The following is a 24127-nucleotide window of genomic DNA, read 5'->3' on the forward strand; positions in this document are numbered from 1 at the left end:
GTCAGAAATTGGAAGCCAAATGGCATAAATTCCTACTGAAAGGTGTGAAGAAAGCCACACATCACCTGAGCCAGGGTTATAGATTCATCTGCTTGACTCCTCTCACCTCTGTGTCATTAACTGGAATCAGGAAGGGTATCCAGCTCCTTTGGGACTCCTCAAAAAGTTAAGGATTAGTAGGGGCTTTGAGCTGTGTATAACTTAGTCCATTTGGACTGCTGTAACAAAATATCGTAAACTGGGTAGCTTATAAACAACAGAAACTTATTTCTCACAGTTCGGGAGGCTCGGAAATCCAAGATCAGGGCACCAGCAGATTCAATGTCTTGCAAACCATTTTTTTTGGTGCATAAATGGTACCATGTGCAGGCACTGCAAGAAGGTAGAAGGGGTAAGGCATTTCTCTGAGATCTGTTTTAAAAGGGCACTAATCCCATTTGGGACAGCTCTACCCTCATAATCTAGTCACCTCCCAAATGCCCTACTTCCTAATGCTATTACATTTGTGGTTAGGGTTCAACCTATAAATTTGGGGGAGTACACAAACACATGGACCATAGCAGTAACAGAAAACCCCAGCTCAGGCTGACTTAATGAGGGAAGATTATCTCCTGTAATTGGTAGTGGAGAAGTAGGTCAGGACCTAAGCACAGAATGAGAAACTTCTCAGCTATGCCATCAAGGTTCCATCCTCTTCATCTTGCCATGCTGGTGTCTTCATCTTTGCCTTCAGCCCACAATCCTTTCTTTGATGGTTATAAAGTGACAGCCATGAGAAATTGGAGTGACAGGCTTTCTTATTCACAGAAGAGAAAGGGAAAGCGCACTTTCCCAAGCATGGTATAAAATCCCTTCCTGTTCACCTGATTGGACTAAATTAGATCACACTTGCCTCCTCTTAGGCCAAAATCAATCACCAGGGAAATGCTATAAGCCAACTGACTTTCTGCTCTTAGACTAAAATGATGTGGGATGGAATTTTGGGAGTTAACTGCAATGCCCACTACGCTTCATTCCATCAGGACAAACTCACTGCATGCGGCACCTGCCTGGATAGGAAGGGAGACTAGGCCCGCTGGCTCTTGCAGTCACTGCCTGAGGATGAGGGTGTTTCTGAATCCCAGTTCCATCTTTTGACTACCATTTATGTCGCACTGTCAAACACCTGTCACTCAAGTAACACCATCACATGTTTTGCAATATCAGTATGTCACGTGTATTCTTTTCTTATAATTTTTCTTTAAATGAGCTCACTTCTTTTTCATAATTCTTTAAAAAATGAAATGTTATCACCATTGAAATTAGAAAAGCTGTATGTATCTCTTGCCAGATAAGGTTGCCATAAAAATATGATATTAATCAATTTTTTCTAGATACTGTTGCCTGCAAAGATAGTGATTCTATAGAGCTTTTTAATTTAAAACAGGCAATTAGTAGTATTTTAAAATGTTAAAGACACACCAATACCAAATAGATTTCCTCTTTAACCTAAGTAGTGAATAGAAAAAAATTGAGAGTAGAATAGTTTCCTCACTGTATGAATCAATGCTATCTAATGACATATCTGTGTACCACATATTCAGTAACCAAAGGGATTAACCAATAACCAAATTAATTAGTTTTATTTTGCCATTTTATATGGGCAACGCTAGACCTAACCACATCTTGCGTACCATTAGTGATCTATGCCTACTCTTTGGGAAAATGTCTGCAACGCGATGCTGCCACTCTCCAGTTTTCATATTTCTTTTTTAGCACTAAGGTAGAGAGAGCAATTGTGAGAATATTGACATTGTTTGCTAGTAGAGAAAAGTAGAGAAAAGAAAATGTTATTAAGAAAGTAATAAGAAGAGAAAATATATTAACTCTTAAATGGAAGTAGATCATCATGAAGGTTTTCATCCTAGTCTTCACATTGAATAGACTGAGGGGGAGGAGGAAGAGAAGGGGTTGATCTTGCTGTCCTGAGTGGCAGAGGCAGAGGGAAATCCAGGTATAAGTGGACCTGGGCGGTTCAAACCCATGTCGTTCAAGGGGCAACCACATACATGTATTTATTGAGCACTTATTATAATTTTAGAGGGTATAAGTCAGAGTTCCTACCCTCAATCAAGGTAAAGGAAGACAACATGCAGAGGAAAGGTTACTTAGTGATAGAAGACGCAGTAAGTTTCAAAGCTAAATTAAATATGATCTGGGTGCTGATTTTATACTTAGTAGTGTATACGTATGATATGTGCACTTTTCAATAAGCAGGCTACTCTTCTGCAGGCTTTTTTTTTTTTTTTAAACTGTAAGAATTCAGAAAAGCAACAGAATACTGGTTAGGCCAGACCCATTAGGAAAAGTGGGAACAAACTCAGCCTTCTATGTTTACAATATGTAATTTGGTGAAAAAGTGGAGAAAGCTTGGGCAAAGTTGAAGAGGCAAGAAGGAAGGAGAAAGGCAGGACAAGGCAGCAGAGAGCAGATCAGCTCAGGTAAGGTCAGCCTAGAATGACCTGCTGCAGAATGTGGTTCAGCATTTGGCACCGCCATATTGGGGTTTTTAAACTTGGAGCCACAAGGGAGCAAGCAGAGTTTTGGAAGTCAATCAGGTGGCGGTGGACAGAGGAGTATTGAGGGAGGATGTGAGACACTCTGAGCAGGCAGGGAGTGGTCTCTATTCCGTCTTCCCTTTCTTTTTCTTAGGCCCAGGCTGTGGTATGCTTGGGTGTTGCCTATTGGAACTTCTTTCTCTCTAATAGAAGTTGAGCATTGAGGGGCTATGCTTAGAAAAGATGAGCTCAGCCCTGGGCAAATCTTCACCCAGACAATATTATTCTTCTTGATTTAGAGGTTGCTACATGTGACCCACGCATGGCCAGTTGAGGTATCAGGGAAGGTGTGCTAAAAGCTTGGGGAGAGATTTTCCTCTCTGGTGAAATAAGGAGGAGGATATATAGGAGGTTTTTGCCTCCCTTTTATTCCTCTCTGTGAGGTCGATTCTGCTGAGGGTACTGTACTTGGAGCTGCTGCAACCATATTTGGACCGTGAGGAGAGGCACTGCCCGGCTGAGGATGGTAGAAGAAGGATAGAGAGGTCAAGGTGGAAGAAGATCTTGATGTAAGGATTGAGGTCCCAGACCAGAGGTCAGCTGACTTGTTGTATGTGACCTCTTGATAAGAGAGGTACTAGTAAGCCCTTCTTGCTGAAATCACTTTTAGGTATTTGTAGTTAATTTATCTTAAATCCTTCTACCCACTCATCTACCCTGATACCAACGTGTAGTCGAAGACCAGGTAGAATTGCAGGCATTTTCCTAGGTTCTAGAGGTCTTCTGACTGCAAAAGAGCTGCAGGCCAAAACCCCAGGGAGAGGCATTTCCACGCCTGGAACTTCCTCTTTCCTATAGTTGGCTTTTGTTTTGCCCTCAATATTTAGCAGAATGAGGGTGAGGAGCTCCTTTTAATATTAAAGCATTTCAATAGTAATGATAATAGATATTTTAAGGTTATCGTTAATTGGGTACTTACTCTACCAGGTATTGTGTTTAACTCTTTCAATATATAATAAATCCTCAAAAAAAACTGCAATGAGAACTACCATTTCCACGTTACAGATGAGAATACCCTAAGCTCAGAAAGTATAAATAACCTGACCTAGATTTTGTAGCTAATAAATTCTTAATGACATAAATGTCTTCTGAGGTCAATAGTGCCTTTAAGGAAATTTATAATTTCTTAATCATGAATTCTACACACAATTAGAAAATAACGGTGTGCGTAGGTGAGATGTTATGTGTTCCCTCTTTGGAGACAATGCTTGGCATCTGCATGATTCCCAGGTTCCTTGAATTAATCCTCATTCTCCAGGGAGCCAAAGTCCCTGGGCTGTGAATGACCAGCTCAAAGAAGTTTGGGAAGCTACACCTGACAATCTGGAAGCCCAGAGAGGTTGCTTAAACTGCCTCTGGTCACACAACAAGGTCAAGAATCCTTGTGTGAGGATCCAGGTGTTCAAACTCCAGACAGTATCCCAATGATTGGATGATGCCTAAATCTCCATTTTAAGTGCTTATGGTCATTTCGATTGCCAGGCTAATTCATCTGTTTTTAAAAATCTTTTCCTATGTGAAAAGAAGAATAGACAGGTAAACTTTCTATTAAGCATTTATTATGTGCCAAGCTCTGAGCTAAGTAGTGGGTATTACCTTATTTGAACCTCACAAACACCCGGCTTTTTAACCTGCCAATTGAGAAAAGCTTGGGCTTTGGAGTCAGACCTGAGATCAAGTCCCAGATTCACCAAGTATTAGCTGCGTGGCTTTGGGCTAGTTTATTTGCCTCCCTGAACCTCAGTGTCTTCATCTATAAGATGAATGAATGTACAGGAGTCTCCCGCTGCGGTTTTGCTTTCTGCAGCTTCAGTTACCCACAGTAAACTGCAGTCTGAAGATATTAATTGGAAAATTCCAGATATACACAATTCATAAGTTTTAAATCATGCACAGTTTTGAGTAACATGATGCAATCTTGTGCCACCCTGCTTTATCCCATCAGGGACAAAGCATCATTTTTTTGTTCAGCGTATCCATGCCATATGTGCTACCTGTCTGTGAGTTACTTAGTACTTGGCTTGGTTATTTGATTAAAAAATAATAATAATAACCGTAGCATGTGTCAGATTTGGTACTATCTGCAGTTTCTGGCATCCACTGGGGGTCTTGGAAAGTATCCCTAGTGGATAATGGGGGGCTACTGTACTAATAGCTGTTTCACAGAGCTCTTATGAAGATAATCAAGTTTCAAAATACAAGAGTACACCATGTGTCAGGCACAACCTCCTCCTTGTTTGTATTGTTTCCTTCAAGTTGTGCTAAACTGGGGAAAAAAAATACTAAATGAGCATTTTCTGCAAGATATTGTGGTAAGACATGTTTAAGAAAAATGAGAAAATAAATTGTGTCCCAACACAGAAGTCATGTGCCTTGTTAGAGGTGACACTGCCAGGTCCCTTTCTCTCCATCTTTGCTTGGGAAAGATGCAGAAACAGTCCCTGTGGCCAAAATTGTAGCCATACAGTTAGAAAGTAAAAAGGGGAAGATGTGAGTGGTGTTGAAAGAGCAGCTTCTGCCTCTACTCCTGCAGCTTAGAGGCAGCCCAGGGTGCCCAGAGCACTTCAGTCCCTGGGTGGTGACTGGGGAGTGAGGGGCAGGGGCCTGGTCACTACTTGGGTCGCCTAGTCTGGAGTAGCCCCGTGCTTTCTGTATCTTCCTCACCTCATGCCAGTTGGGCACTAAGGAGAGAGATGCCATCTTGGTTTCGAAAACTAACTTTAATGGCCAGCGTAGCTAGGGGACTTGAGTTAGAGGAACTGCACGCTGAAGTCTCCCTCCAAAGTTCAGGGAAACCGAGCATTCAGAGGCTCAGCTGTGCCTAAGAATCTGGAAGAAAAGTGTAGGATATGGCTCTCACATCGAGTTAGGGGTATGTGAGAGTCCTTCTGAGCCTTGGCCTGGGGTGCCCTCCCTGTGCCGTGGAAAGAGACAGTTGCTAAGAAGAGGCTTCCCTGGTAAGGCATTTCCATTCGCTTACTTTCAGAAAGTCCTACAGGCTGGTGTCTGAGCTCTGTTTGACTCCTTTGTCTTGATATTGGTTGGGGCATTGCTATTCTCATTGCAGGAGGAATAGCAGGCAGGAGATTCAGTGAATACCCTGCCCTGAGTTAATTGACTGATTGGTTCAGGGTCTACTGGTGATGTCCATCAGTGAGGACCCTGCTGCCTTTTCATTGTAATGCTGTTTACGTACCATCTTCCAAGGCTCATCGAGAGCTGACCCCAGCCATGCTCAGACCTCAGCAGATCACCCTGTTGCCCACTGCTTGGATCCCACAGACCGTGTCCTTCCTCCCACACAAGCCATCCGTTGCATTAGTAATCTCGCTTTCCCTCCTACTCCTCATCAAACTCAGCTCCTGAATTATTTAGCAAAACTTGACTAGCTCAGAGGAATTCTTTTCACCCTCTGTTTAACATTTATTTATTCCCTTGCTGGGTAAGGCGTTTGAAAGCTGCTGCTTCATTTGGGTTGGGACTCGGGAAGAGACTTTACTTCTCTGTGGCTGTACCTGATTAAGACCCTGTTCCAAAAATCAGTTCCAGGTGGTACTGTGCTCACTCCCAGTGCTGCTCTCCCAGCCTTTGGTTTTCCCTGTGTGATGAAAACAGCACAGATGAGGGAGATAGACACAGGGTAAGACCCTGGGGCAAGGCCAGCCCTCCAATACTCCTGTTTCTTGTCTGTGAAATATATGTAGCAGATACAAATTTCGCTTCACAAACTCAGGTGTGAAAGATATGTAACTATTTTTTGGTAAGAATGTAATTTGTATTTTGAGTCCCTGTTCTGCAGGATGGCAAAATTGTATGCTCAAATACTTTGGGCTTTTTTTTTTTTTTTTGCCTTTTCCCCAGATTTACATTTATGTTCCGGGAACCTTATCTAACAACGTGATCATTTCCAGGGCCCTACTGGTCCCCGATGTCATCTGAGCATTTGCTGAGCTGTCCTCCCCTATGTGGGTCTCCATTGTCTATTGAAGCAGTTGTCAGAGGAAGTCTCATGTCTGGAGGATCCCTACATCTGGGACTCTCTATTCTCCTACTCAGCCGTTTTTTGAGAGCACAAGTGTCATGCTGTGACCTGTCTAAGACTTCTAACACCTCCAGTCGTGTGCTAGTAAATACTTAACCACAGGCTCTGAGGGAGTTGCAGTCAGAAAGGTGGAGACAGGGAAGTCCTGATTTGAAGCATTTGGAAATTTCCAGGTGTAGACACTTCCACCATAGCCGACTTCAGGCTGCCAATGATTTGACAGTCAGCTCACAGAATCCTAGCAATGTCCCAGTCATCTCCAGCTTGCTGTCTCCAGCACACCACTGCATGATGTAGCTTGTAACCAGTTCTCTGGATATGAACTGCCTCCCTGCCATTCTACCTGGCAGGTAAAACCAAGGTCATCTTGCCCTCACATCCCAGAAATAAATCTGATATTTTTTTCCACCTGCTCAGGCTCAGCCTAGGCAGCAGGGCATTGGGCCACTTCAAAGGGTCTCCACCCTTAACATCTATGCGATCTCAAATTGTTTTCTAATTCTTCCTTCTCTCAGACTGGGAGTCACTTTTCTAGTTGGCAGATGGCTTTGAGTTAGAGGCATGACCTATTACTGAGCCCAACTCTCAACCCTGAGTGATTCCAGTTGCCAAAGAGCCTTGACTTCTGTAATGGCTGATTTCATACCCTCTCTTCCCAAGGCAACCAACACAAAATAGCCTGCCTGAGTGAAAGGAGAATGGAGCCAAGAGAAGAAAGTAAATACAAAGAGAAAAATTCATTAGTATTTCCAAAGCATTACTCTGTTGCATGGATGTAGTAATATACCACAAGATGAGAAGAATAAGTGAGAAAAGATATAGGAGGAGGTTGCAGAGTCTGCCATGGAGAAGGTGCTCCATTGCATGAATGAATGTGATCCCCAATGAAGATATCAGCAATTTCCATTGGTTTGCATTGTGCTGAGTCAAGCATGGCTCCTCTGGGCACTGGCTGCCCTGTCTCCTTCCCCTCCATTACTTTGAGAATGTGGCACCATCCTGGAATCAGAATGAACATTCCTTATACCTTTCCACTAAGAAGTCAAGAAAGGAGCAGTCACCCTACGAAGAGTTTACAGATTTTGTACACAGCAATTTTTATTTTTTTTGAGACAGTCTCGCTCTGTCACCCGGGCTGGAGTGCAGTGGTGCAATCTCAGCTCACTGAAGCCTTTGCCTCCTGGGTTCAAGTGATTCTTCTGCCTCAGCCTCCCAAGTAGCTGAGACTACAGGTGTGCGCCACCATGCCCAGCTAATTTTTGTATTTTTAGTAGAAACAGGGTTTCACCATGTTGGCCAGGATGGTCTTGATCTCCTGACCTCGTGATCTGCCTGCCTTGGCCTCCCAAAGTGTTGGGATTACAGGTGTGAGCCACCACGCCCGGCACAGGGCAAATTTTAGCCACAGAAGTTAAGTGGTAAATGACAATGCCATGGAGATGGATCGAACACATTTAAGTTGTTTCAGACTCTGTTTGGGCTTTCAAGGAATCCTCAGTGTGAAAAGTATATTAATGATGACTCCATCCTATCTGCCTGTTTTAAAGGACTTGCCACCATTCTGCATTGTGTCCTAGTTAACTGTGTTTTTAACCTCAGCCTTCCTGTTTGATGTACATCCACTGAGGACAGAACCTTGTTGGCTGTCAGAAAATGACTACTAAATTATCTTCTTGATGTCCTGGTTTCATTATGGTTTTCCCTCTAGAAAAATCTACACACCCAAGAAAGGGATGGAAAGTGTATATTTCCTCAATGTTGCATTGCTTGCCTTTTGACTTCTAGGCCTATCTGGATCTATCATTTCTACTGGTTTAGTCTAAATGACCTTCTGTACATGCAGGGAATGTTCGTTGTTCTCTCTCTGGGAGAGGGAATAGAATATGACATTCTACCTTGGGTTTGCTTGGAGTCTTCATCCATAGAGGTGCCTTTCAACTTATGTAAGGCGTGGCTGCCTAAGGAAAGGGAAATGGTCCTTGGAAGCCAGAGGGGGTTTGCCCTGGCATGGGAATGCAGAAAGGTTTCACTGTGTGTCTAATCCCTTGAATCTCATACTTGGCATAGCTCTTTTTGATTCTGGGAGAGAGGACTATGAAAAGGAAAATTGGGAGGAAGGAACTGAAGATCTTCAGTTGGCGTTGAATTCTGCCCCTTCAACATTGACTTTTGATTGCAGTGAGGACCAGGGGACTGCAACCCTGGTTAGGTGCTTAAAGAAAATAAGGCCAGGCTCTAGCCTGCAAATCAGGTCAAATGCGAGGCCAGGCTTTTGGCATGGGAAAGGGACCTTCGGTGCTATTTTTTCTTTCAAGAAAAGGTGAGTGGATACCTTCTCAGCTGTAAAATATCTGGAGGTTGGTATGGGAAGCTCTCTAAATCTTGCTCCAGATTCCCTTCGGGCTTCAGGTTCTAATTTTCATGCTTTCGTGGCATGAAAATATTCTGCAGTATTAACCAATACATTTTCATTTCTAGTGGTTTTCTTACTTACCTTTTAGTCTTCACATTGACACTAGCCTGTGAGGCATCCACTGTCTCAGTAAAGGGTTGGTAAACCAGAAAAGCAAAGAGAAGAGTTTAAAAGCTTGGGCATTTGAATACTAAAATCCAAGGTCTTGAAGGAGGATGACTGATCAGAATTTGGTCAGAGAAGTTCTCCCTCCTCAAACACCATTAGAAGAAAATCCCCTGAGATGAGAGAGGGAAGGAAAGAGAATCAGAGGATGGGATATTGGAGGTAAACTCCAGTGTGAGTCCTCAGAAAAGGTGCCCTGAGCTGTGCCCATACTCCCAGGGTAGGATAACTTAATGATGGAACACCCAGGTAGGACAGGGAATAATCCACAAGTAGCTGTTACCTGTGTCTTACTTCTCAATTGGAGCCTGGGGAGTTTGGTAAAGTCTGTAGACCCCACCTAGCATGGGAGGAATAGATATAAAATGGCTGCATGGCATATTTTTTCTTTTTCAGCAGAGAGATCCTGAAATAGTCTGAATTTCCTAGAGCCCCCAGCAATGGTAGACAGTACCTGAAATTCCTCTGAGCCCCAGAAGAGAGCTTGAAAGTGGCCGAGAGAGAGCCAGCTCTGGAGACCCTCAGTGATGGGGACATACAGGATACAGTAATGACCTCACTCTGGTCTCTAAATCTTGCAGCAGATATTTATTTTTCCTGGACAAAGAAAAAGGAGTCATGGCTGTGCTATCTTGGGGAATCCAAACTAATACTTCCTCAGGGACCCTTTCCAACCCTTTGACATGAAAACTGCAGGAGGAGAGGGTCACATTTCCCAGCCTCTTCAAGTGGTATGTAGTGCAATGTTCTAGGCCTGCATTACCTAGTACAATAACCACTAGTCCTAAGTGACCATTTACATTTAAATAAATTAATATTGAAATAAAAATCCCCTTCTTCAGTTGCACTAGCCACATTTTGAGTGCTCAAAAACCACATGTGCTAGTGGCTATCAGATTGAACACAGCATGTAGGGCATCTTCACCATCACTGGAAGTTCTGTCGGTCAGCGCTGTGGCCTTTGCTGCTATTCCTGCTGAGACAGTGACCACGGACCACTTCCCCCTTTCCCATCACATACACATAAACATGCACTCAGCAGGCTGAGTCCAGAGAAGTTTGCCCCCAGTTTCTGAGCTGGCTTTTCCCTGGATATGGCCACATCCTATTAGTGGTATGTTGCTGATTCTTTCTTGTGTCCACACTGCTCTCACCACCACCACCGTTTCTCTCTGATATTGATGTAAGCAAGCCAGTGTCATGAAGCCTAAGGGTGGGCAGCCAACCAGGGGCCATGCTTGCTCCTCCCATAGCTGCCTCAGATGCCACAGTCTCTGTGAAACCTGAATCATTTCATGATATGAGCTTCCTGGGACTAACAAGTCATCCTAGACCCAACAGAGACCACAGAGGGTGAGCAGCATTGATGGCTTGTGTGGATAACATGAATGGACCCTTCCAGGGTCTGCTCGTTCCCACCATATTGCAATAGAAGCTTTTCCAGGAGGAACCAAAAGAGGTTTATCCCTAAAACCTACCATTCCCATCACCACCATCAACTATTAATATAATTCTTCCAAGATTAGAAAATGCAAGGCCAGTGCCCTCTATTGAGGGCAAAGTCACAGAGATTGGGGCTTGGACTCCAGTTCTACCCATTCTTAGGAGGGACTTTGAGTATCTCTTTCCTTTTCGGAAAACTGACATAATTGTACCTGCCATATAAATTTGTGAAGATAAATTAAAACACTTAGGAGAGTAACTGACACATAATTGGGCCTCAATAAATAACAGCTGCTATTTTCACTTCTCAGCTGCCCTCTGGGATAATCTGCATTTTCAGGGTACAGCAGTAGGAGGAAAAATAGCAGTGGCTCCCTGCACCGCAGGCCACTTGATCTTGCCATCTGGCGTAATGAGAAATCGTCCTGCTTATTTTGTGGAAACTGCCTCGTGCCTGAGTCTGCACCTGTTTTACTTTGGTGGGTGCTCAGGCCTTCTTTCAGGAGGCTCGATGGTTTCCCGTGGCTAAGTGTGGGCAGGAAGTGCATTCAGGAGCAGTCTTGGGGGTCTGTCTTGAGGACCTTTTGGGGAAGAAAGCCCAAACCTCCTTCCAGAAGACTTGAAAACATTGTAGGGTTAGGGCACACTAGCCCAAGCCTGCCTAATATAAGATGCCAGCCAATATCCAAAGGGACCTTTGAAGGAGAGGGGAGCACAGCTTCCCAGGCTCTGAATATTCAGAGGTGACATGACCTTAATCCTTACAGATCAGCCTCAGTGGAGTCACAGGACAAAAGACTGTTGACCTGGCTCTTCTAGAAGAAGAGTGGCCCATCCTGCCGAATTTGTCCTGGAGAGGTTCAGAGGGAATACATAAATAAATCAAGCTGTACTCAGAGTGTCCTGGGAGAACATGGACCTCAGGAAGGGTTAGTCAGGAACTAGACCAAGAAGCAAAAGGACCCATGCTGCAGTCATAAATGGGTCTCAGTCTGAAATTCAGGGTATCCCTGAACTACCTGGAGCCTTGGTTTGTTGCTAGAGGAAATGATGTTGGTCTCTTAGCCTGAAGATGCCTATGTTGAATGTTCCAATTTGCTGAGAAGCATGCATTCCCCATTCCAGAGCTCAGAGAAGACTGATAACCCCAAAGGCCCCTGCCGGACACAGTCTTCCCTGACACAAGGGCTTTACTTTAGCCCAATGGCCAAATCACAGTCGTCTCCTGGAAAGATGGCCCTGGAGAAACTACAGAGACTACAAAATCTTATGTGGCTCCCTGGACGCATGCAATTCAACATGCTTGAAAATGAAATCTTAGTAGACCCTAACAGGCATTGGGTTCTGGTCCCATTTCATATGTATCTACACCTCCGATGAGGAATTGACTCCTGATTTACTTGCAAAGACAGAAGTAGTTTGGGGAGAGGAAACACTCAAATATTGGACGAAAATGCACTGAGATTATAATTCCAGCTTTCCCGCTTACTAGCCAAGTGGCCACTGGGTAAGCCACTTAGTCCCTGGCACTCCAGATATTTCTCTGGGTTGTTAGAAAATCAAGAAAAACATAGCTGGTTGTAGAAAAATCTTGGGAACTCTAAAGTCCTATCTAGGCATAAAGGGTTATCAGTCTGAGTGGCTGATTTGAATTCAGCTAAAGGGAGATGGGGAATAACAAGGCACTTTCAGTTCTGGCTTAGCATAGATTATCACATAATCTTAGCAGAGATTTGGTCAATCACAGAAGATGCATATGGTTAGAAATAGCCTTAGGTGTTAGACCTCCCCCCTGGCTATGTTATCCATCTTTCTAGTCTGTGGGACAGAAATTAAATTAAGAGTATTTAATGTACCTTTATGTGTATATTTAACCTTATGTTAACACCTTAAAAATAAGGTGTTATGCACTGTGAGGGTTAGAGAATGAAACAAGACATAGATATTGTCTGTAAGGAATATAGCTCAGTAGAGGAAATGTAACATATGGACCAAAACATGAGTAACACCAAGTATAAGCGCAGTGAGAGCACGGAACTGTGGGATCAAGTGAAAAACTATCACTCCGGGTGAATGGGTGGTGGTGGGGTGGCAATGTGGAGCGGCAATGTGGAGCCGATGGACTATCCGCTGTCTCGTCACTGAGTTTGTTGGTGCATTAAGACTTCCCAGCCGGGCTTGTGCCTGTGGACCCCAGGTGGAAGATTTGAAAAATGCTTAGGTATGCTCATCCTGGGATAACTGGGGTGGGTAGGACATCCCATTGAAACTATTATGTGAACAAAGTATTAAGCCTTTGGCAAAAAAGTCAAGCTGGATGAGCTAATCCCAGAGAGTACTACAGTTCTCTACAATATTTGTTCTGGATATTGAAGGATGGATTGGGTTTAAACTAAAGGAGGCAGTGGGGTTGTAACAGGAATGTGAGGTAGAAGGAAATGAAGCTGTGTGCCCAGCCATGCTCTATGCAGGTCATGATGTGGGAAAGATGACATGGTGGCCAGAAACTCAACCCTTGATCACCGAGGATCCCTGAAGACCTAAATCCTGTCATTCTATGTAACCCTCCTTTCCTTGATCCCCACTCATCCCTTTATTTAGGGTGGATGTTGAGAAAGGTGATTTCTGGCTTCCACTGCATAGGCCTTTACAGGTTTAATAGACATTGCCAGATTGTCTTCTGGAATGACTGCACAAGCATGAAATTCTCACCTTGAATTGTAATAATTCCCACACGTTAAGGGTTGGGCCAGGTGGAGATAATTGAATCATGGGGGCAGTTTTCCCTATTCTGTTCTTGTGGTAGTGAATAAGTCTCAGGAGATCTGATGGTTTTATAAAGGGAAGCTCCCCTGCAGAAGCTCTCTGGCCTGCTGCCATGTAAGACTCCAGCATTTGCCTTGTACCCTGACTGGAGATATTATTAATCTAAAATTTTAACCAAAAGTTTTAGGTAAAAAATTATCTTTTTAATATTTGTATTTCCTTCATTATTAGTGAGTTTGAATACTTAAAGGACATTTGTGGCTCCTCTCTTGTGCTGTGCCCATTGGTATTATTTGTGTGGTTTTCTGTAGGATTTACAGAGATGACGATAGGAGTTGCAGCCTGAAATTATGTGATATAGTAGCTCTAGTTCCTCTTTTTCTTGTTGATATGTAGAGATTCTTTATATATTGACAGTAATTTTTTGTAATTTATAAATCAAATATTCACTTGTGATTTTATACATGCTTTTCTAGATTATATAGATATTTTAACTTTGAAGTAGACAAAACTGTATCTTTTTATTTATGGATTTTTTAAATTTTGGGTCTTTTTAGAAAACCACAAAACCATGAATATATTCTCCTGTTTTTCCTGAATCTTTATAGCTTCTAAACACTTTTAGCCATGTAAATCACGTAAGATTTGTATTTTTCACTGGTGACTGGGAATGAATCAAATTTGTTTCTAAGTTGTCTCTCCAAACCATTAATCGAGTAGTCTGTTTTCCCAGTAATCTAAAATATTCCCCTTTAATTAATATATTCTAAGTCACACACACATATATAAATGTGTTTATTGCTATTCTGAGTCTTTGACCTATCGTCTGGTCCTGTATGAATGCTGGTCTTGCTTTGACACACAGACTATAGTGCAGTGGTGCAACCATAGCTCACTGCAGCCTTAAACTCCTGGGCTCAAGCAATTCCCCCACCTTGGCCTCCTGAGTAGCTGGCCTTATAGGTGTGCACCACTACGCCCAGCTAATTTTTTTTTTTTTTGTAGAGATGAGGTCTCAGTGTGTTGCCCAGGCTAGAGTTGAATTCCTGTCCTTAAGCTGATCCTCCCATCTCAGCCTCCCAAATTGTTGGGATTACAGGCATGAGCCACTGTGCCTTGGTCTGGTTTTAAGTATAGTTGTTCATTGGTTTACATGGGGGATTGGGCCCAGGACCCCCACACATACTCCAGTCCCACAGTCAGCCCTACAGAACCTACAGGATACATCGGCCCTCCATATGTATGGGTTTCGCATCTGATGTGACTTGGTTTTGTTCCCACCCGAATCTCACCTTGAATTGTAATAACTCCCATGTGTCAAGGGTGGAGCCAGGTGGAGATAATTGAATCATGGGGGCGATTTTCTCCATACTGTTCTTGTGGTAGTGAATGAGTCTCTATAAATGGGAGTTCCCCTGCACAAGCTCTCTGGCCTGCTGCCATGTAAGACGTGACTTTGCTTCTCATTCACCTTCTGCCATGATTGCGAGGCCTCCCCAACCATGTGGAACTATGAGTCCATTAAAGCACTTTCTTTATAAATTACCCAGTCTAGGGTATGTCTTTATTAGCAGCATGGGAACAGGCCAATATAGCATCCCAAGAATACTATATTTTTGATGCGGCATTTGGTTGGAAAAAAACGCATATAAGTGGACCCATATGATTCAAAGCCATGTTGTTCAGGGGTCAACTGCACTAGTGCTTTATTAATATATTGATTTTTGAGAAGGGCAATCCTCATTCATTTTTATTTTTATTTTCAGAATTACCATGGCTATGCTTGAGCTCTTATATTTGAATTTTGCATTCAGTTCATGAATTTCCATAGAAACTCTTATTGAGATTTTCTTGGGGATTGCATAGAAATTATAGATTCATTTGGAAGAAATCACATTTTTCCAGGTTTTAACCATCCGATCTAGGAATATGGTAATTGTCTCTATTTTTCAAGTTATTACTTTTGTTTTTTAGGATAGTTTTACTATTTAAAAAAGTAAATAGTGCATATTTCTGACAGGTTTATTACTATGCTTTTTTATATGTGCTGTCATGAATGAAACCATTATCACTGTTGAGATTGTAACTAAGTACGAAATCTTTGTAAATGAACGGGGCTGGGTATGGTCTTTTCTGTAGCCATGTTTTTTTTTTTTTTTTTGAAAGCAAAGCAGGTAGGAAATTTATATTCATCAGTACTCAAGGAACAGAACTTTGTCTACACCCAGTATGCCACAGATAGAAGGATGTGCAGAATTGTGCAAATAAGGCCATGTCCATGGATCTGAGCCTATACAGGCAGGGAAGTAGAGAACATTGATACACCACATTTACTAATTTATGCACACAGCTACCAACTATGTAACAACTAAGATCCATTTATACTAGTCTCTAGAAAAGATGACTTTATATTTAAAAAAAAAAAGACAACACAAGAATCTTTCTAATACCAAACATTTTAATTTTGGGTAAATATTTAGAAGGATCATTAAATGTTCTTCCAAAGAGTTGAAGAGGGTAGCAATTTGGCTGTATTTCAGTTGTAGTCTAATTGGGTTAGATTATTAATGAATGTGATTTGCTCTAAGGGCACATTTCAATGCAACTTGAAATTCTCAAAGCTAACCATGGTCTAGACTCTGAGAGCATGTCAAATGCAGAGTAGATATTGAATGCACCTGTTTTTACTTCTGCAATCACTTTGTATGAAAATTCGTTTTTCGTGAATGAAAATGTGGAAGTGATTGAAATGCTCTTCCAGGCCAGTAACAGCTTGTGTTCTTCTCTGGCAGCCATCTTGGGACAGATGGTTTTACTTTCTTTTGTGACAGGAGCAAAGTAAGAGCTACAGGGAAAGACACCTTTCCTCTTTGGGATTTTTCCGGTAGTAAAATAAAGTTTTATGGCTTTGTTATCTCTACCTCACAGAAGTATTTCAAGAACCTAAGAAGTATGCCAATGTAGACTGCCACCAAAACTCAGATGGAGAGCTGCATAAAAATTCATGTAACTAATGGATACCAATTATCTTGAGGCTTTCGGAGTGACAACAGTAGACAGATTTAGGAATGAAGACTTAGACCCGTGTTACTAAGAACAATGAGAGTGTCGGACGTCCCAAAGGGAAAAGGAAAAATCCCTTATCAGGATCCATAAATTTGGAGTCTGCTTATTATTACTAGTTTGCTGTGGAATTCATGAGAAATTATAATAGTTTATAAACTCACTTTTTTAAGGTATTTTGAGCCAGATCTGCATATGATTATTCTTGGAGGGTTTAAGGGCAAAAAATTGTTTAAACGTGTGAGGTGACAACATATACCATGGTCTTTGCCTACTGTTTGAAATAAAATTCTCAAACCAGAAAACATATAATCCAGTCAAAATATTTGCCGAATTAACTTTACCACAAAGTATGATGTCTTTTACACATGTAGTTTTATACAAAGATCAAGAGGATTTGTGTCTGTGTGTGTGGTTTATAAAACCATTGTAGTCAAAGCTTCTCAGAAATACATGGTGTTTATAAGGTCTGGAGGCGTGCTGATTTTTGGAAAAGAATTAATACATAATTTGAATTCAGAGTACAAGCTTTTAAAAAATACAATCCAGCTTGGAGAAGCATTTCTGAAATACCTCTAGGGAATAAGTTTCTTTTATTAATCCAATCAGCCATTGGATGTCATTCTTCCAATTTAATTACGTTTATCTGCCAATGGGTGACTCTGTTTCTTGTGGATGTAATTTCGGTGGGTGCAAATGGTGATGGCAAATAATTCCCCTCAGGGAGATAATTGCTGTTATAATTATTTACCCATGCAAGTTAGCTCTGTTAAAAATTTAACACTCTGTCAGATGACCTGGAAATGTGAGAGAATGTGTTTGCTATGTGCTGAAGTGGAAGAAGAGCCCTTATATTTCTTGGATATTTTCTAGGGGCCAGGCACAGTACTAAGTAATTTAGAATCATCATCTCACTGAATCCTCACATTCTTCTTATGGAGTGAGTATGATTATCCTCATATTATAGATGAGGAAACTGAGGTCATACAGATGGCAAGTAGAGGAACTGAGACTCAAACCCCAGCTAAGGGGCTGGTATGAAATGATTCGTATTTCACAGGGGGCTTGCAAGGATTAAACAAGGAGACAGTTTTGTAAAGAATTTCGCCCGGCACCTGGTATGTTGTTGTTATCCTAGTGTCTATTCATAGGCATTTTACTTCCGTAATCACTGCCCTGCCTCCTTTCAGAAACCTATTGTTATGGGCAGGGCAAAGCATTGTACCTGAAGCCTAAATGACAAATATTTCCTTTGGGGTCTTTGCACACTCCAAGTTCTTTAGAAAGCTTCCTCTGGCTATTTCAGGTAATAGGACTTCTATCCGCTCCAAATGCCCATCACTCTCATGTACTTACTGCTCAGTAGGAGCCCTTGAATAGACAGGGCTTTGATAGGGGTCTTTGTATTATGTGGGTGCTTGTCTTGCCTTAATCTACATTGAAAGTTTGAGTACAGGTTCTCCTTGGATCTCTCTACAGGTCCTTAGAGGATACAGGGCTCCATAGCAGGCTTTGAAGCAATACTCTTTGATTAAGTGTGAAATCTACAAAGACATACCTACCTGGAGGTTAGAAGACTGTTGGAGGCTCAGGTGTAGGGTGGGTGCTCATTATGAAAAATTGGGAGGTAGTGTCATCTCTCATTATTGTCACCCGTTGGCTGGCCTTTCTCTTTCTGTATTTGTATAGTGCGGTAGTGTGGTGTGCAGGGTGAGGATCTTTTGAGTTTTCTCCTTTCGGAGAAACTCACACTACCAACTCCTTGCACCCACCCTATATACACCCATTCCCAAAACACACAAAGGGCTGGAGAAGAGCATGAGAGGTCACCTTTTTGGGTGAGAAGAGTAATATTTCTGAAGCAAGGCACTGTCTGGGAAGGGTGTTCCCAAAGCAATTGCTCATAAAGTTTGGGGGTATGCACACTGGTTGTGTGTCCTCTCAGTATGTGGACTTGCCAACATGTCTTGTTGCTGTCAGAGCAGACTGAGAAGAGGTGTGGGGAGTACACTGGAAAGATGGGACCATGGAGGAGGGAGGCAGGGACAGCCCTTGGAAGCTACCTGTTAGTCACAGTGGGGAATAACAGCCCTGCTAATACTTCCATCCTAGAGTTCAAGCTAAAAGGAAAGATGAGGTTGGGCTATGGGATTCCCTGAGACGAATCCATGCAGGGGAAAAGGGTGCTTACTGAAGGGGGGTGGAGCTCACAGCGGGCAACTGAGAGTTTGCTGGGAGCTGGAGCTGCCTCTCAAAAGGGAGCCCCAGAGCTGAAGGGAGCTGTTGGATGGTTTTCTCCTTCAGCTGGGCTTACTGGAGCCTGCCTGCCTGCCTGCCTCCAAACGTACTTGACAGATGGAGCTGCATCAGTAGTGATGGTCAGTGATGGCAGCAAGCTTAGCCACAGGCAGTCTGCTGAATGTACCTCACTTCCCTCTTCAGCTCCCACACCTCCATCTGGAGCCCAGTTGGGGCAGGGAAGATAAAAGGGGTAGGAGAGGGTAGACCACACTTCCTCCTCCACTATAGGCCCCCTGAGCCACAGGCCAGGCCTGCCATTGTGGGGGTTAAATGGTGTATGAGGATGAAGTTCTCAAATGGTCAGGATCTTAATGAGTGAAGCAAATCTCTTTTAATAAGTAGAAGTGACTAAAAAATTAAGGAATGGACTGAGAACTCATTAAGAGAGTCAATACTCAGCAGGAGAGAGGATTCCCAAAGAGCAGAGTGGTAACACATATTGGCAAATAGAAGTGGTTTTGTATTTATATGGCCAAAAATGAGACTTCTCAGTGAAACTCATGACTTCCTGAGCCCTGCTGGGGACTGACACTGGGCTGTACATGTACATCGAATTCTCATAATGTCTCTGCCAAGCAGGCAGCTGTAACCTTCCCATTTTATAGCTACATAAAGACTGGTTTAGAGCGAATCTTGACTTGCTAACCTGGCGAGGCTGAAAAGTGGCTGAACTGCTGGGATGTAAACCTGTTACCTGCTCTTTCCCCTATGCCAGTGGTCCCTAACCTTTTTGATTTCATGGAAGACAATTTTTCCATGGATGGAGAGAGTAGGGGGTGGGATGTGTAGAGATGGTTTCATGATAAGACTATTCTCAGGCATTAGAGTCTCATAAGGAGCGCAACCTAGATCCCTCGCATATACAGTTCACAACAGGGTCCATGCTCCTATGAGACTCTAATGCTGCCGCCGCTGATCTCACAGGACACAGAGCTCAGGTGGTAATGCTCGCTTGCCTGCCACTCATCTCCTCCTGTGTGGCCTGATTCTTAACAGGCCACCAACGGGTACCGGTCTGTGGCCGGGGGTGTAGGGGACCCCTCCCCAAGTCATCTTGCTCTCCTATTGCCCCCAATTATGAAGTAGCCACTGTGTGCAGAGGACTTTATGGAGTCCTGTCCATACTCACTTGCTAAAAGTCACGGCCTTGCTTTAATCTGACATCTATCCATTTGAAATAGGGAATGAAACTAACCATCTTCCTCAGGGTCTATCTTCCCAGGGAGCATGGGATGCAGGAAGTGGAGGGTGAGACCAGGTGGCAGTGAGGCCTCCTCATGTGCATTCGGCTCCCTCCTCACCCAGCACGGGTCTTCACTCTGCACTCTCCTCCCCAGTAGCTGCCTCAGTGACTTTGTCAGGATCAATTCACTGACACCACCTGAGAAAATAATCGGCAGTAATGTGACCCTTCAAGAGTCACATTCTCAGGCACAGATGAAATGGAAATAAAATCTTATCTCCAACGTCCTGCTGAAAAGGAACATCTCCTTTTGTAGTATTGCATTGTCATGTCTAGTCATTTGCACAAAACTTGAAGAGCTAGAAAATGATGATTTTAGAAACAATGGAAAAGAATTGTCATTTTCTTTGGGCTGTTTTTTTTTTAACTTATATCAAGCACTAATTTTTACTATGAAAATATAGTTGCCTCAATACAGAATGATTGTCCACAGAAATGGAAGCATAAGATAGAGGGCAAGATAAGCTTCTGAATGAAGAAAGGAGCCAGCTGCCAAGCTGAGGGGTGTAGAGTCTGGGGACAGGGGTCTTCCACATCTTTCTCATTGGCAGCATGTTTCAGTTGCACCTGTGTACTGTGGTCAAGGTCTCAGTGATGTGTGATGTAGAGAGGCCTCACAGGAAAATACTTCGTCTCCGAAGGAGACCAGGGGCACCTGTCATATTGAGTTCAAGCCCCTGGTCAAACTCATACACTGGCCACCCTAGCTTGCTGTTCTGAATTCTTTACTTCACCCCTTAATTTTATGAGCAACAGAGGAGCAAGATTCTGGAAGATCTGAAGTGCCCTCCTTTGGGGATCCCATAAATACATGTTCATGTATTTTATAACTGGAAACACTATGACTCAAGAAGGTTAAGACACTTTTTAAAGGCTTTCAGGAAAGCAAGTGAGTCTGCCTTGTGCATTAAGTGTAGACACTTGTCTCAAGAGTTATGGAAGCTGTTCTATAACAGTAGCTTGTTAAGTAACAAGGCCTAAAAAGAAGAAGACAAAGCTCTTTGTAAAGTGGATGTATGAGTGGTTCTGAATCCATGTTATGGGGCCACAGAAACAGCCTGCTGTTGTTTTGGTTGAGCCAAATGCTTGAGTGCATGGCTAACCCTTTCCTGAAGACTGGGAAAGAGGTCGAGTTGGACTTTCAAGTGTGGAAGATGAGCTACTTGTGTATGTAGTTCAAGGCCCTGGTGGCCCATGGCAGCTGAGAGGACATTGGGAAGAGGGGGCATTTTGGGGTCTGATGAAGCTGTGTATTCTCTCTGAGTTATTAATAGTTGGACAGCTTTTGTGGACAGATTTCTCATGAATTCGCTTAACTATTGAAAGATAAATCTCTTGACTATAAGAATGTCTTTGCAAGGCTGAGATAAAATGGAGAGAATAAGTTTTCTTTAAGTTGATCACCTTTATGGGGGAATGGTAGCCAGGGAAAATAAACTGGACTATAGATAAAAACAAATGTAAAATGTGGGACTGAACAAACGGATACCTTAAGCACTAGCCTTTCCCTACTCCTTTCCCTTCTGCCTCCATCTGAATTTCTGGTGCAGGTGAAGCCCAGGAGGAACCGCTAACAACTTTTACAGCTGCTTCAGCATCTTTTAACATCAGGACAGAGAATGTCGAAATTGCATTTTCTTGGGATTTTTACACTGGAGAGAATAAATCATGTTGCTTTGCAAAAAATGAACAATCACATAACAGGGCCAGGCTAAAAAAGAATCCCCCAAGGGACCAATGGCCTATAATTGGACCTTGAAGAAAGTCAAGCACATTCTTTCCTGACCCCCTAAAGCCTCAGAGTGAAAAGACAACTCAGGGCTGAGGTGGGTGCAGTCTTCAAGTAATAATAGATTTGACAAGCTTTGATTTGGGGTGAACTCAGCTGCAGTGGATGATGGGCTACAGAGGACAAGATTCAGGATGGAGAGGACTATGAAGCCCCAGTTATGGGGCTAGCCCCATAAGAAAAGTGGACTCTAAGTGCTTTGCCCAAAAGACAAAGCACAGATAGAATTCTGGCAAGCATCCATGCCTGAGCTCCAGTCTGGCCAGTGGAGTAATGCAGTGGGGATTCCACTCTGCAAGTCAGTGGCAGGTGTCAACCCAACCTATCTGCTCATATGAGGTTGGAGTCCAGCCAGTGAATTAATAAAGATACGGAGGTGAGGCCAGCCAAATACAAAGAGACCTAGCAAGGTATGGGAAAGCCACTGGAGCTCTAGCCACTGGGTGGCTTGTGGACCTACAGAAAGGGAGGCAAATGCTGTAGTTTCCATTGAGGGAATGGGACTGGGTCTGAGGCTGTTTGTTCATCATTCATTCATTTGCATATTGATCACCCACGGAATGACATGCACTATACCTGGCCACTATACACTATACATGCACTGGGGCTTTTGTGAGATGAAGCCAACTGCCTGTCTCCTAGGCTTTACAGGCAGTGGGAGAATCAGAAATGAAAACCAGACAGCGACAAGATAGGATCACTAAATGTTACCAGTAGAAGCTGCTTGGTATGGAATATTTAGATTCCAGCCAGAGGTTGGGGTAGTAATGAACAATGACAATTTCCGTGCTGTATGTTGCACTTGGTACCTTTACACATGATCTAATTTAAGTCTTACCATAGTTGTATAAAGTAGGCATTAATATTCTCATTTTACAAATGGTGAAACGGGGGCTAAGAGAAGTCAGATCACTACATTAACATCACACCAACAGTGGGGTAGGGATTTGAGTTCAGGTCTCTCTTGGCTCTAAAGCTCATACTCTCTTAAGTCCATAACCTCAAAGCCCATAAATATAGAACAGACATGGCCAGAAACACTCTCCAGAATCTTTTAGAATCATTCTACCTGAAGGCACAAGAAAGATAACAGAGATTAGAGCATGAGACAGAGGAAGAATTAAAATAGTGCTTTTAATATAATTTTCAGCAAACGTACAGTATGTACTTTACATCACATATTTCTAAACTGCTCACTTGGAAAATAAAAGCTGCAAAAATACAGAATACCACACTCAAAAATCTATTGAGTATGTGCTTTTTTCCCCCTCCATTCTGTGCAACAGGGTGGTTTTCACCCTCTCGGCTGATTTCGTTAAAGCTGTTGGAGCCCTCCGTCAGAGGAGCATTCCCAAGAGGGGAGTTTCTAAAGCATGTCGGCAAGCCATCCCCAGAGGAGGTAGAGGGATGGGTGGAAGGGAATTTGCACACCAGGTCAGCATGACTCTTTAGAGACCCAGGAAAGATGCCTACTCTGAGAGCTGTTTGGAGTACTCGTGACCATAAGTCACCTCTTTAGTCCTCATCACAGGCCTGCGCTTGGGGCCTCAAAGGACCACACACTGGCTGGATAATCCACATGGGGACCCTCGGGTTCTCGGGCAGGGAGGAGCACGCTAAGTGAGGCCCGCGAGGTCTGTGGGTGGTGGTGGGCTGTTTTCTCCAGGAAGAGGAAGAGGGCCAGGCCCTCAGCTTCTCACAAAGGAGTCTTCTGAAGGTGAATGTGATTCGGGGCAGGTTTTCTCAGTCTCAATGTCTTGGTACTCTGTGCCTAAAGGGGGAGGAGGGAAGAAGAGCCAAGAGGAAAAAGAGATCGGTCTTTTCTGCTTCACCTACTTTTTGTTAGGCTTATTTAATAGCATGATGGCTTTGCAGTGAAGGGACAAGAGTAGGCAGTCAAAGCAATAAAGTGCTGGGTTTCAGTCCACGTAACCCCAAGGGGCCAGATTCTGAGCCCAGAGACTTTTTTGAAGGCCAAATATCCTTTCTGGGAAGGATATTTATCTACATGACCATCCCCACAGCCAAGCAGATGTTGGGGATGAGTAAGATGTATCCCAGTCAATAATTTGTCCTTATCTTATGTAAATTACTAGTGACAGACCTTGTGTTCTGGGGCTCTAAGTGTCACTGTACATCTCTATTGAAGAGATTCCTGAGTGTCAGAGAAAACTGCCTGGCGTCACAATGTCATACTTCCTCCTCCAGCATTCGGGACAGTTTGTTTTTTTGTGTAGCCACAGATATTCACTGCATGCTGGCTGAAATGATATCCTCTTTGGAGCAAGGTTTTAAGCCTAGGCCA

The 24127-nt window shown here is 43.1% G+C and overlaps 1 protein-coding gene across 1 annotated transcript in view; it reads right to left on the reverse strand.

Moving 5' to 3' along the window:
- Positions 1–22936: 22936 nt before the first annotated feature.
- Positions 22937–24127, reverse strand: part of LOC116463341 (solute carrier organic anion transporter family member 3A1) — a 326247-nt gene continuing 325056 nt past the window's right edge. Inside the window, exon 11 of the mRNA XM_032146404.2 lies at positions 22937–23593. Within this exon, the coding sequence (XP_032002295.1) occupies positions 23511–23593 (83 nt within the window). The 3' untranslated portion in view covers positions 22937–23510. The remainder of the gene's footprint in view (positions 23594–24127) is intronic.

This window comes from Hylobates moloch, unplaced genomic scaffold (genome assembly GCF_009828535.3).
Source record: "Hylobates moloch isolate HMO894 unplaced genomic scaffold, HMol_V3 SCAFFOLD_33, whole genome shotgun sequence".
Lineage (NCBI taxonomy): Eukaryota > Metazoa > Chordata > Mammalia > Primates > Hylobatidae > Hylobates > Hylobates moloch.